Source organism: Trachurus japonicus, chromosome 8 (genome assembly GCF_045865225.1).
Source record: "Trachurus japonicus isolate A0001 chromosome 8, Traja_1.0".
In the NCBI taxonomy this organism is placed as follows: Eukaryota; Metazoa; Chordata; class Actinopteri; order Carangiformes; family Carangidae; genus Trachurus; species Trachurus japonicus.
The window spans coordinates 10,792,504-10,807,113 of NC_140914.1; the positions used below are offsets into that span (position 1 = coordinate 10,792,504).

The 14,610-nt window shown below is 45.1% G+C and overlaps 1 protein-coding gene across 2 annotated transcripts; it reads left to right on the top strand.

Annotated features, from left to right (window-relative positions):
* The first annotated feature begins 1,734 nt into the window (after positions 1-1,734).
* raver1 (ribonucleoprotein, PTB-binding 1) lies at positions 1,735-14,392 on the top strand. 2 transcript variants are annotated; one of them, XM_085783722.1, is made up of 14 exons: positions 1,735-2,173; positions 3,446-3,512; positions 5,908-6,377; positions 7,808-7,999; positions 8,109-8,229; positions 9,015-9,115; positions 9,775-9,856; positions 10,827-11,026; positions 11,177-11,258; positions 11,419-11,561; positions 11,698-11,769; positions 11,872-12,006; positions 12,280-12,345; positions 12,463-14,392. In XM_085783722.1, exons 1-14 carry the CDS (start codon positions 1,805-1,807, stop codon positions 12,607-12,609), a joined length of 2,247 nt encoding a protein of 748 aa, XP_085639848.1. In that variant the 5' UTR covers positions 1,735-1,804; the 3' UTR covers positions 12,610-14,392. The 2 variants fall into 2 exon arrangements, with proteins under 2 accessions (XP_085639848.1, XP_085639849.1); XM_085783723.1 differs by having other exon boundaries at positions 9,778-9,856.
* Positions 14,393-14,610: the final 218 nt, after the last annotated feature.

Consider the following 14,610-nt stretch of genomic DNA (forward strand, 5'->3'; position numbering starts at 1 on the left):
AATAACTATTCATAACTATTAGAAAACCTTGTTTAAAAACAGCTCATTTTGCTATTGAGGCACTATTGATGCCACTGGTCAGGACAGTGTGGGCGTGGCAGATAACGCTATGATTGACAGCTCCATTGTCATAGCAACACGTCAATGGCGACCGTTAAAAAAAAAAAAAAAAAAGTCCTCACCGGAGGACGTGCATCGATTGATTGATGCTATTTAGCAGCTAACTAGACTACCAGCTTCGTTTTGGAGCGTCATAACCGTCTTTGGTCGTAGTCTCACAGAAAAAAAGAAGCTTTTAACCGTCACTCATGTCTGTGTGAGCGCCAGGAGGGGCTGACTGACACACACACAGAGACGAGGCAGGTCGCGCTGGAAAGCTAATAAATGCTAAAAGCTAATCGCCAATTTACACACACCCTCCCTCCCTCCCTCCCCTCACCCCCCCAAAAAACCGGCTGTATCGGCTGTATGTAGAGAGGAGTTGTGAGGAGTTGTGGGCACACAGACAGACAGACAGACAGACAGACAGACAAGGTAGGTCGCGCTGGAAAGCTAATAAAGGCTAAATGCTGATCGCGGATTTACACCCCCCCCACACACACACACACACACACACACACACATAAAAGAAACGGCTGTATCGGCTGCATGTAGAGGAGATGTGAGGAGTTGTGGGCACTGACAGACAGACAGACAGACAGACAGGGTAGGTCGCGCTGGAAAGCTAATGAATGCTAAAAGCTAATCGCCACACACACACATCCCCGGTTGACATGGCTCTGGTTGTGAGGACTTGAGAGGAGTGGAGGAGCGACCGTTAGCAGAACGGTTTTGTTCGCCGCCACTGGGGGGCTGGGTGAGAGAACTGACGTGGCGATTTATGAGTGGGTAGGATTTATTGCGTGATAAATCCCAGAGATAACTCCGCCCAATTCAAACCTACTGTACAAAACCTTAAAAGACAAATATTTTCAATTTGGATGGAAACTTTTTTCTAATTATTTTTACATGTTTAATAATATGTACATAAGACCCTAAAATACATGGTTAGGAGGCTTTGGTGGATTTGGGTTTCCAGAGGCTTTAATAAGCTAATGCCTCTTCCTATTCCTTTTCAAACATACAAAGGTTTTTATCGACTAGTGCTTCAAGTGTAATATGTTATTCACATGTTTGAAATAAAGTATTCATTCATTCATTCATTCATTCAAATACATGTATCTTGTTTAGAAGGGGAAGTTTCTATTTCAGGCTTGTAACTCAAGTGTACATGTAGCTACACAACATGACTGATAAAATGATGCATGACTTATTAATCAATTTTGTGTTTGTTACAGTTTGCCTTGCAACATAGCATGCTATCAAATTTGCCTTGTTACGTGTGTAATTCATATTATTCTAGTCACTCTGAGAAAGAATTATCTGAGCACCTTTATGACGCTAATCTTAATATTTCATCGGATCTCATAACGGTGGGATGAGATACAAAGAAGTTTGTCTAATTAAAACGCCTGGGGTACCGCTAAGATTAGTTTTATGACCCCTACTGGCTCCAGGGGCCCCTCACACACACACAAAAACACACACATACACACACACTGAGGGATGAGATCTGCAGCTTTGCTTTTATTACAAGAGAGAGCAACCGTAGCCCCGCCCCCCTCGCCTCCGTTACGTCGTAGTCATGGAAATGCGTCCTCCTCTCGACCAATCAGAAGCGGCGCTGGGGCCATGTGTCGATTGTTTAAACTGCTCAAATCAGAGTGAGTTTGCAGACCCGATAAAACTTCCACCAAAGTGAGTGATGGCGGCCGCCGTGTCTGTTAGCGCCGCCGCAGCAGCAGCAGCAGCAACCAAGGATGAAAGCAGCACAGACACGACTGGACTCGGTTTCTCCTCTCGTCCGCCGCCCCACAACGAACAACAACACTACGACCAGTACGCCGCGGAGCACGAAAGCTGGATGACGGGAGACCGACGGCATCATCCCGAACTCGAGCCCGGCGGCGACGAGGAATCGACGCCGGGAATCGAGTGTCAGCGGCGGGTTGACGAGGACCTGTCGTCCCTGACCCCGGAGGAGATCGAGAGCCGTTTGGAGAGGACTCGTCGGGAGTTTTACAACCGAAGAAAAATAATCATCAAAAACCTCCCCTCCGATGTTAGCAACCAGGTATTGGTTTAAAAAAAATAAAACTACAAGGGTGAATTGATGTTTGAATTGTCGAACGATTGATTGATTGATTGGCGATGATGAGTCGTTTGGCTAACGTTAGCCTAGCTCCACTGCCATGCTACCTCAGTTAGCCTACTAGCCATTTAACTCGGTAGCTTACTTTTTTTTTTTTAAAAGAAACTTTTGTTTTGCGACTTTTTTTCATTTTTTATTTTTGCTTTGACTCCAGTATTTTCATAAGCCAACACACTGTTAACTAGCAACCACGCTTCCACATTAATATTGCGTTTAAATATGTTTGTTTTAGGTCGACTCACAGTGGTAGTTTTAGTGCCAGGTGGTCAGATAACTGTCATCAATAATGGTCATCTGTGGCCTGCATGACCTGCCAGTCCGGCCTCGGGGGGAAACAACATGCTAACTTTTAATAATCTTAGTTTATTTCCACTTTTTTTAAAAAACAAATATTATTTTTTATTTCTTTTAAACTAGGTCATTCTACTGTCTACATTGTGTTTTTTTTTGTTTCTGTTTTTTTCTTTTTTACAGGTGCACTGGAGCTTTTCTCATCAGCCCATCTGTTGTTATTAAAGCTGGCTGCCTTTTTTTTTTTTTTTTTGGTAGCTTCAATCCACCAACCACAGATTTTTTTTTTTTTTTTTTTTTTTTTAGTCATGATGCCACATTTTTTGGGAACGTGCCTGACTCGTGGGGAGCGGTGGGCCTGCGGGCTGTACCATTGTTCCCCAGGGGTGGGTGGTTGCTGCTGCTGCTGGTGGTGGAGGAGGAGGGGGGCTGGTGGGTGGGTTGGTGGGGGTGGGTCGGGGACAGGGACAGGGGATGGGGTGGTGGGAGTTCGAGATGTGAGTTGCAAAATAACAAAAGGTGGAAGGCGTGTGGGGACAAAACGTTTCAGAAAATGCTAGACAGCATCACCATTTGCGTTTGTGAATGGGCAAAAAAACAAACGGAGAACAATTTCTCCTACAACAATGAGTCAGTTATTCACCTCACCTCCCTCACCCCCCCCACACAACAGGTGCACTTGTTACTAGTTTCCCCTGTGTGGGCAATGGATGAATTAATTAATTATCTGGCCACCACCAAAATCAGCAATTAAGCATTTTCTTCTTCTAATTTATGATGAGCAAAACTACAACTTGAAATGTGGTATTTTATGTTTATGTTTAGGATTCTCGATAAAAAGGATGTAAGACATGATTATTTTTAAATATTGAGATGTAATTGTTGTCTTTTTCTTATTTACAGGAGGTCCATGAGCTGTTGGGAAACTATGACCTGAAGTACTGCTTCGTTGACAAATACAAGGGCACAGGTTGGTCTTCTGCTGCTTGTCCATCATGTCGTCATTTTTAAAGGAGTGCAGTAATGTATCTATTGACACAATATAACTTAAGTTGTGTGCCATTAGAGCACTTCCATCTCTCCATCTTCTAATGTATTTCCGGATGAGGGGGAAATTGCAGAGGAAATTATGTGACTAAGCTCATAGAAACATAAATGATCTTGATCTTGAGGGAAATATTGAATAAAAGGGAAAATAAAGTTACAGGAGGAGAAATTTTTTATTTTTTTTATTTTTGGTAGGCAAAATTACAGTTCATTTGCATGTTCAGTAAAGATGTTGTTTACATGCACTTATGGCAATTTGCAGTAATTATACCCTAATATTTGTGCAGCTGTACATTTGAGTTTGTAAGTGCGATTGAGGTTCATTTCTGTGCTGCTGTACACTAGTGTGCCAACTCTAGCTGAGATTTCAAGCTGTGTGCAATGTTTGCTAGCAGGGAAGGTTGTCCATTTACCTAGCACATTTCAACTAAGCCTTTTCTCCAACTGAGTTCGGCTGCTGCTGTGTTTTTTCTTTTTTAAAGTGTGTGTTTGCGGGGGTGGTGTTGGTACTGGGCAACACAAAAATCAGTCAAAACGGTTTGACAGAATCGGAAATTGAAGGAATACGAATTTATTCCAACATATTCACAAGATGCCAGACAGTAGCAAGAGGGGGAAGGAGGAGGAGGGAGTTTTTACGATGATTTAAGCACATGACGGATGAGCTTGCCATCGGAAGTGTGAAAGCTGATTTATCAGGATGAACTGTCATTAAAGAAATAAATCGGACAGAAACATCCACTTAGAAGAAAATGGTTTTGCACACTGGCAGAGCGACATCCCACCAGAGCGTGGCTGAGCTGCACAGGCACGATATCCGTTTTGAGACGGATGGTAAATTCAGGGTGCGCCTGGTACCGACCAAACTGGTCTGGCACAGAACCAGTAAATGTGAAGACGTGCTTGTGTGCAAAGTCTTGTGGTGGGGGGAAAAAAAAAAACACACACCACTTTTCTTAATGTAACTTAAGAAGTAACCACACACACGTGGGTAACAGGATGTTTTCTGCAGCACCACGGCCGGGCCTGAGTCTACCTGTCTGCACTCTAACCAGAGGCTATCACACAAACACACACACACTGTTGATGACAACATCAAAACTTTATTCAGGTCAAACGGTGACAATTTGTCAGATCAAGTGCGTTTGATTCCCAGTCAGCCGCCATGACAGCTGTTGTAATTTCAGCGAGGGAAACCGTTGCAGCGACATAAAAAGCCGGTGTGTGGTGACACCGTGCCACCAGCGTCGCCTTTTATCAGACCACCTGAAGGAGAGAGGATGTCACAGCCAAGGTTTGCTCTCTGAGACCTGCTATGCGAAGAGACGGGTTTCTTTTTTCCTTTAAAGGAAAATTCCAGTCTTTTTCTAAGTAACGCTCTACAGCTCTAGGTCCCCAAGTGCGGCCATAGGAAAAAATCTGAGAAAAATATGTGCAGACAGGACCTAGCTCTCCTCCTGCTAGCTGCACTACACTGCAGTTAAACAGTGTAAGTAATAGGGGCAGTTCTTCTAACCATGACTTTGGCCTCTATATAATGCTCAAAATATCACTGCTTTGAATTTGATATTCACCAGTTCCTTACCACACAACACTGAGTGTGAAAACTCCTTTAATATGAGAGAGCAGTGCTAACGTGTGTTTTTATCACGCACCGGTGTTTACACTAGCTTCCTGGGTAGACCTTACTAGTCGACTGTTGAACTCATGACTGTTTCCATATCAACAAAGACAAAAATGCAAGGAAAACATGGCTTTAGGAGGGGAAAAAATGAATTTGGATGGGGAAAAAAGCATCAATATCAGCATCCAAAATAATTTTTTCCCTTCTAAATCCATGTTTTCCTTGCGTTTTTGTTTTTGTTGATATGAAGACAGTCCCGAGCTCGACAGTTGACTAGTAAGGTCTACCCAGGAAGCTAGAGTAAACACACGTTAACACTGCTGTCTCATATTAACAGAGTTATTCACACTCAGTGTTGTGTGGTAAGGAACTGGTGGATGTTGCAAAGCATTTGTAGTGATATTTTGAGCATCATATAGAGGCCAAAGTCGTGGTTAGAAGAACTGCCCCCATTGCTTCGCTCTTTAACTGCAATGTAGCGCAGCTAGCAGGAGGAGAGCTAGGTCCGGGCTGCACATATTTCTCTCAGATTTTTTTTGCACTCAGGGACCTAGAGCTGTGGAGCGTCACTTAGAAAATGACCGGAATTCTCCTTTAATGCCGCCTGAACGAATGTGTCTCCTCACTTTGCACCCAACCCAACGTGTGTTTATTGTCTCCCTTCCCCCCTCTCTGTCCCCCTTCACCCCCTCAGCGTTTGTGACACTGCTCAATGGGGAACAGGCGCAGTGTGCCATCAAAGAGTTCCACCAGCATGTGCTGCGGGACAGGGAGATCTCCGTGCAGCTGCAGCCGACGGACGCTCTGCTGTGCATCGCCAACCTGCCGCGCGCCTTCACCCAGCAGCAGTTCGAGGAGCTGGTGCGTCCCTTCGGCAACCTGGAGCGCTGCTTCCTGGTGTACAGCGCCGCCACCGGCCACTCGAAGGGCTACGGCTTCGTGGAGTACATGAAGAAGGACTCGGCGGCGCGCGCCAAGTCGGAGCTGCTGGGCAAGCAGCTGGGCTCGCGCATGCTGTACGTCCACTGGACCGAGGTGGGCTCACTCACGTACCCGCTGCTGCACGCCAAGTGTCTGTGCGTGGACCGCCTGCCCCCCATCCTGCTGACGGCCCAGGACCTCCGCAACGCCCTGGCCGACACCCACGCTCCGGTCTTCTGCCAGGTTAATCTCCCCACACACGCAAAAAACAAACACGCACACACTTCTTGTCAAGTTGAAATGCTTTAGGATCATTTTCTAGAATGACCTCGAGAGTAATGGATTTAGTGCCACTTTTCATTTCCATGAAACCAAAAACATTGTTTTATATTTTCACCAGATATGTTTTTTCCTTTTTTGTTTCTTTGTATCGATCTACACTCCACAAGGTCACGTTAACAAAGAGCTTTTAGTGGACCGATAAAGGTCACGTGCTGCTTCGTGTGTCAGAAAGTTGTAGAATTGGCCCTGAAGGTGTGTTTTAAAAATGATTTTGGTGGGATGTTTACAAATGCTAGGAAACCATTTTGTGCAGCTGTTTCCCCCCCCCCCCCACCCCCATATTTGATCTTTTCACCTTTCCCCCAGTTTTTCATGCGGTCACTCAAAGTTTCTATAGCATTGAGCATTGCTGGTCTCTATGGTGATGACCACCTGACTCCCCCAGGTGGTGTCATTCAGCAGGCTTTTCTGGAATGGGAGAGGGTGGTCCTTTTTTTCACAACACACACAGAGTGACAGTTTTCTGCTGGTTCCAGTTTTTTTTTTTTTTTAGGATTGCGGTAAAAGGCAGCGATGATGATTAAGGGGCAAGCGTTCATGAAAGAGAAACCATTTAAATTCCCAGCACCAGTTTTTTTTTTTTTAACAAAGTACAACAGGTCTGCTTGTGGAATCAGGTGGCAGTGAATCATGAGGCCGTAACTGAGGATAATGAGTAAAGGGCCATTTCAAAGGAAATTCAAAAGCTTCATATTCAGTGTAATAGTACTTATCTATGAGTAATTGAAGAGGCAGTTTGATGTGTGTTTTTTTTTTTTTTTCACACCCCCTTCACACTTGACAGTAAAAATGCAGTGGATGAGGTTTGCCAAACTTTAAATGAGTTTGAATAATATGAATGGAAACTTTTTTAAAAGATCTAATAATTTATTCCCTCGCAGTTCTCGCCTTTTTTTTTTCTTTTTCTTTTTCTCGGTACTTCCAGTACATTTTTATAAAGCGGACATTTCATTTTTAGGACTCGGAGGAGTAAATCTGAGATTTAAATGACAGGCTGCTGTAGAAGAAGAAGCTAGAAAATGTCCTGCCTGCCAGTTGTGTGAACGGTTGCTGCGTTATCAGTAAACAAAACAAAGGGAAACTCTTTCTCTGTGAGAGATTTTCTACATTTCACTGGTACATCTCAAGGTTTCTGTTGCGAGTTTCTCTCATAAATGTCGTTTCAGATGAATGTTCCACTCAAACATTGTGCTGGGTGTAAGTGAAAAGCCACAGGCCCACCAGTCAGCGCTTACCTCGTGTTTATTGCGTTTATTGGCAGTAGAACCCGGGATAATTGAGTCACTGCGAGATTAGAATGAGTCGTTTTTGTTTCTCTCTCTCTCTCGCAGCTGGCTCAGGGACAAGATGGAAGTTTTCGGCGTTTCGCAGTGTTGGAGTTTGCCACCGCAGAGATGGCCGAAGAGGCGCAGAGGCTCACTGACGGCAGGCTGCTGGGCGGGACACACATCAGGGTGTCCTTCTGTGCCCCCGGCCCCCCCGGGAGGAGCATGTTGGCCGCTCTGATTGCTGCCCAAACCATGGTATTTAGACTTTTACTGACATCGTCTCCATGTGTCCAGTTACTGCTCTGTGTGTGTCGTGTGTCGTGTGTGTCTGATCACCTGTCTTGTTTTCCTGCCTTTTGAAAAGGCTGTGAACAGGGGTAAAGGTCTCCTCCCTGATCCCACGGCCATGCAGATACTCACAGGCCTCAATAACCCCGCCACGCTCAAGATGCTGCTCAACCCTCTGTCGCAGGGACACAAACAAGGTGAGGAAGTGCACACGGGCAATTTATCAACGGATTAAAGAGGAACTGTGCCAGATTTTTAGCTTAACTATGCAACATTTTTACCTTAAAGAGCTTTGAAGTAATTGTGATGGTTTAATAAACGACATGTAACTTGTTACGAGGGAGAATGGAGGCAAGATCAATGCCGCCGACCCGGTGTCCCAGCTCTCTGCAGCTCTCTCTTTATGACAGATAAGACTACGCAAATATACACGTTGTAACGTCGTATATGATATATAACATTATCTACTGATCTATGGATTGCTTTCTCGCTGGTTTTGTTGTAAATAAATGCACATGGCCAGGAGGAAGGTTGGCAAAATAGCGGAAAAGCGGCCGGACTTGCATAGTTCCTCTTTTGATGAAACGGTTAAATGACTTGTTAACGGTTAAATGACTTGTTAAGAGGGAGAACGGAGGCTCTCTACCTTCCACCTAGCGTCTCTTGGTGGAAAACCAGCCTTTCATGATCAGCGCCTCCGACCCGGATCTCGTCTCACGAGAAACATGGACTGTTTTGCAGCACAAACGCACCCTGTAATCCATAATCTCTCGTTTACATTGCCCACCTCGGTAGACATCGCTCCACGGATTGCCCTTTGCACCAGCTTCGCTGAAAATATGCACTCCGAGCCTGTAGGGGGAGCTCCGTAGAGGGGAAATAAAGCGACAAAAAAGGGGGAAAGCAACAGACTTGCACAGCTCCCCTCTAACGTCAGGGTTTCCTCTGGTGCTGTGGATCCTCACGTTGTCCCTGTGTGCAGGTATCCTGGGAGCAGCCCCCACGATGCCGCTGCTGGCCAACCCTGCGCTCTCTGCCGCCCTGCTCCAGCTGCTCCTTCAGAACCAGGCCAAGGCCCAGCAGGTACTGCCTCCTCGCCACCGCCGCCGCCGTCTCCATCTCCGACACGTTCCTCTCAGCCGCCCAGCCTGTTTTTGATTCATCCTCTCACACGCACCTTTTTTCCCCCTCCTCGTTCTCTGCTCTTTCCCTCTTTACCTTTAGCAAGCCTTTCTGGGAAATCATCTTCTGTGGGCTCAGGTGCTGCACAATAAAGAAAGCCCTCTAGTGCCTTGTGTGAGTGATAATGGTGTTTGTGTTTGGTTATCAGTGTGTGAGCATGTGTGTGAGTTGGTTGTGAAGCTTGATGAATCCTGGCCTTTTTTTATGTGGCTGCTGATGGAAAACTCGGTGCCGAGGTGGGTAAGCTCTCGCTAGGAAAGTGTGAGGTTTGTTTTTGAGTGTGTGTGTGTGTGTGTGGGGTGTACTTCAAGTGGTGCTGAGTGATGTGGTAGGTGTACTACTCTATTGTGCAAAATTGTAAATACCCATTCTGTAAGACCATAATTTTCATATGTGGTGAGTAAGCCCTGCTGCTGATTTAAGTGTGCTCGTGTAACTTGGCGTTTTTTTTTTTTACCTCCGCTCCGGTGCCGCAGCCGCTCCGTCTGACCCTCTGGTGACACTGAACTCTGCTCTCTCTCTCCTTCTCTCTCCTTCTCTCTCTTTCCATTGGCCGCCAGCAGGCAGGACTCATCGGGGAGAATCCTCTGGCCGCTCTGCCTGTCCAGCAGGGAGTCCATCTGCTCGGAGACCTGCCCCAAGGTTTGCCATCCGCCCGCTCCAGCCACAGCTCCTTAAGCATGTGTTTGTTTTTTTTTCTTTTTGCCTTTACGATGCTGAACATCTGTAGCCCGCTCCTCCTCGCCTTGTCAGTCATGCTTCCGGCTCTTGACGCTAATCCTGATATCTTGGTCATGATGCTAGATGAGGACGGGAACCATGTGTTAGCATAATAAGCCAAACACATTAGCATTTGTATTTTTAAAGGGATAATTCAACATTTTGGCAAATTGCCATAATCCCTATAGTCTAAGCAGTAGGTTCGTTTAATTGTCGCTGCAAGCTATTTTTAGAACAGCGGCGCAGAGCCGCGAGCTGCTCAGAGCTACGCTACAGAGGCTAATGGAATTTCTTGGTTTCCCTCATCAAACTCATCAAATACACAATCCAACAACTCAAACGCTGCACATTCACCACGCTATGAGATAATAACAGAAGGTTACGAGACAGAGTTGTTTTTGAGGTAAATTCATGCAAAACGGCTGATGCGCGTTCCTGCCAGGGGCAGTTTTTTCATCCAGCAGTCTCTGAATTTGCCTCCAAAACAACTCTGTCTGGTAACGTTCTGTTATAATCTCATAGTGTGGTGAATGTGCAGGTCACAACTTGTCCACCAGAGCGTTTTGGAGTTTTTGGATTGTGTATTTGATGAGTTTGATGAGGGAAACCAAGAAATCCCATGAGCCTCCGTAGCGTAGCTCTGAGCAGCTCGCGGCTCTGCTCCACCGTTCTAAAAATAGCTTGCACCGACAATTTAAGGTAACAACCCTACTCCTAAAACTATAGGGATTATGGTAATGGGCCAATTTGCCAAAATGTTTAACTATCCCTTTTATCAAGCACAATTTTGCACATCTGAGAGGAAACCGAATGGGCAAAAGTAAAAAAAAAATTAAGATTTTGCAAATTAAAGATTTAAAGAAGGTCACGCTTCTCTTTTCAATTCCTCTAGGCGGTGTCTCAGGTCTTGGTCTTCAGACGGATCCTCTGGCTCCTCTAAAGCCAATGCCACTTGGCAGAGCGCTGACGAGGGAGCAAGAGTCTCCCACAGCAGCGTGCACCTTCCCCCAGACTTCCTCTCCCACTCTGCAGGGCATCTCCATGCCCCTGATGGGCGGCATGATGGGAGCAGATGGTCTCACAGCACAAGGGGTGAGGTCCCAAGTAATTTCCAAACTATGCTGTTCTCTCTCTTGCGTTGTGTGTGTGTGTGTGTGTGTGTGTGTGTGTTTTATTTTAATCCATGTGTAAGTGGCAAATTTGTGCGGCAATAAAAAGCATCTCCTCCTTCATTCCTGTCAGGTCTCCATACTCGGAGATCCTCCCAAAGATGTGAATCTTCCTCAGAGCGCCTTCCTCAGTGTCAACAACGTGTTTCCTTCAGGTAAGATTTTTCTTTTGTGGTGTTGTCTGCAGCGCACGGTTCTGAATTTCCCACTTGGCAGTCTGTTCGCATTTGCTGCACCGCCTCATTTATTCAGGAAAATACATGGTGTGTGTGTGTATCTGTGTGTGTGATGCCTCTGTTGCCTCTGCTGCTCCAGGAGGAAGCTGCAGACCTCACCCCTATAGGAAGAGGCCAACACTAAGCAACGTGTCCAACCAGCACACACACCAGAGCATACAGCCAAACTACAACCTTCGCTACCAGGACTCCTACAGCCCCGAGTATCCTCCTCTGCACCAGGTACAACCGCCAGATCCCTCACTCTCCTCTCCTCCTCTCCTCCTCTGTCTGCACTCGGCACAGCTCGTTGGCTGCCCTTTCATTTCGCTATATGATGTGATTTGGTCTGATACCCATCTGGTATGTCTTGTCTCAGGACCCTCTGGCCCACTTGTATGAACAGCAGGAGAACCTCGACACCGGGGCCTTGGCAGGATTCGGACAGCAGGTAGTGTTTCTTTTTTTGTTTTTCTTTCTTTGTTCAACCAGTTCAAGCAAATCATTTCTGTTGTAATAAAACGACAACTCTGATGTTCAACCGTCTCCGCAGACCTCCCGTCACCCGGAATACAGCGAGAGATTTTCCCACTACAACTTCCCGCCCAGCCCGCCCCTCTCCTCATACTTCAGCTCAGGGCCGGAGGCTTCCAGTAACGGCAGCCTCCACTCCACCCAGCTCAATAGGGTAAGTCTAAAGCTTTGGACTTGATTCATTTATTTATTTATTTAGTTGCCCTTTTTATAAAAAATAAATAAATTAAAAATTAACATCTCCTTTGGTCTCAAACTATCGATTACCTGCCAGTGGGAGAGCATCAAGGTGGCAATATAAGAGATAAAACGGGGATGGGTTACATTCCCGGAATAAGCCCATGTTCAATAATTAATGTTATGCTGTGAGTGCACGAGCCTCACACAGAAGTCTAGGTCACTGAAAAGTTGTTATGTTTTTCCTCAGGCTGTGGGAATGCCTCCTGTGAGCCACACCAACAACTACCCCCCAGGCCTGGGGAATGCTGTCAAGGTAATTTAGACTTTCTTGCCTTTTGTTTAGTCATAACTTTTTAACCTTTTTTTTTTTTTTAAAGTGAACTCTTCCTCATTGATTTTTTTTTTTCTTTCATCATTATGCCAATTGCAGACTCCAATCGGTAGCCACAAGCGTGTGTTCTCCCGGCTGATCCCGTCTCCAGAGCCGAGCCCCGAGGGCGGCTACGTGGGCCAGCACTCCCAGGGCCTCGGCGGTCATTATGCAGACTCCTACCTGAAGAGAAAGCGTATATTTTAAGTTCAGCCGACCGCGTGCTGCTGTACGAGTAGCCATTAAACAGCCAGGACGCGACGGCATCTCCTCCATGAACTTTCGTTTGGCAGTCCTTGGATTTGTCTCCTGTGTACTCCTGTGAGTGACCCCTGGAGGGCGCTGAGGAGTGCAGCCTGTTGCTATCTGGACACTTGTGTCACTCCATGGGAATTCTTGGTGGCTGTTTTTTTCTTTTTTGTGTATATATGATTTTAGTGTGTTGGTAAATTAAGTTTTTACTTTTTCCATTTTTTGACTTTTAATTTTCTGTTGAACAATGTGTACAGTGAGAAAAAATGGTTAATTAGCTAATGAAGTCTTTCCTCTTCAGCATCATTTTTTATTCTTGTGTTGAGTGTGGTGTATCAGCAGAGCTACATATAGTTTGGCCAGTTTTCATTGGCAGCCATAAGCTGCTTTTATAATGTTTGACATCTCACTTAAGTGAAGCTGTCCACAACTACAAGCAAAGGGATTTGCATAGTATAAAACCAAGCTTTACTTCAGAGGCTCAACTCTAAGTAGCCTTACTAAATTCAATGTAAAAAGTTCAGTGGTTTGTTTAATGAGATGGTGTTTTTGTGTTATGGTGTTATTGTGTTTTCCCCCTTCCTTCCACTAAGTTGTATTATTTTCCTGTATTACTTTCTGGATTCAGGCCTTTTCTCATCGGTTAACATTCAGCTTTCCATCCACCAATGACAGCTGCGTGTACCTGCTTGTGTTATTAAGATGAAGTGTTCTACCATTCTGGCATATTTTCTCAAGCCTCAACTTTTCCACGTTTGTTTGTCTTTTTGATCCACACCCTCCAACTCGTTTTTTACGGAGTCTATTCTCTACACTGGTTGTCGAGTGATGCACTTGGAGGGCACAGGTCACAATCCTAATCTGTTCTCACCCACATCGGATGCCATTTTATTTTTTTTCAAATCTCCAGGAGTTGATAAATTTATGTGTTTTTATGTGAGTTCTGTTTTTTGCTAAGTTAAATTTTGAATGTCTTTTGAAGTCCACGCACTTCAATGGTGGAGCTGGGTGGGTGCAGTGAACATCCGCTGTGCACCATCCCTCGAGCTGCCGGCACAGAGTGAACACGGGAGTCTGGGGCGAGGGGCTTCTCTGTGGCAGGTGGAATGATGGACACAGCTCATGTTCAAAGTTTTCTAGTAATGGTGGGATTTAAGTCTGTCTGAGGATAAACTAAAGGAAGCTACTGGCAGATTGGTCAGTGACATGACTGTCCTTGTTTTCTTTTTTTTTCTTTCTTTTTTGTGAATAATTACCTGGTTGACAGTTTGATTGTGAAAACCCATTACCTCTGACTTCTGCTAGCAAATGCAGCTACACTTGAGCCTTAACATTGTTTTCTGTGACGTCATCCTGCCCTGTGTTGGCTTCCATCTACATTTACCATTTCTGTGTTTATTTGCCGTGTAAATAGTTAAAGCTTGATCATTTTTCCTGAGTCCAAAACTTTTGTTTTCTTTAATAATACCTGCCCCTGGTCTGGTGTTCTTGAATGAATTTGCTGCTCCTTGTGTGTTTTTTTTTTTTTCTTTCTTTTTTTCGTTTGCCTGTATGTTTGAAAGCTGATGTGACCAAGAGTGGCGCCACAGCAGACTGCTCATGTTGTGTATGGACCAAGAGATGCAGCCGTACTGTATGATCATCATTCATTTTGATTGATTTGATTCTAACTGCTATCTTCTCCTCTGTACCGCCATGGTTGTCTCTGTATGTGTGTGATGTGAGCGAGTAAATGTTATTTAAACTCACTGTTGTGAAATCATCATTTAAAAAAACTTCAGAGAATATAGACTGTGGCTCTGTGGGGTTGGCGTTTAATGTGAAAATATTTCAGTATTAAATATTTAACCTTTTTAGTTTTTGGTTTGACACTTCGTGAGCATACAATTTGCTCTTTGAGCCTAAATGCCTGCAGAGTTTTTAATTTTGGAGTATGATTGAAAAATTTTAGAGCGA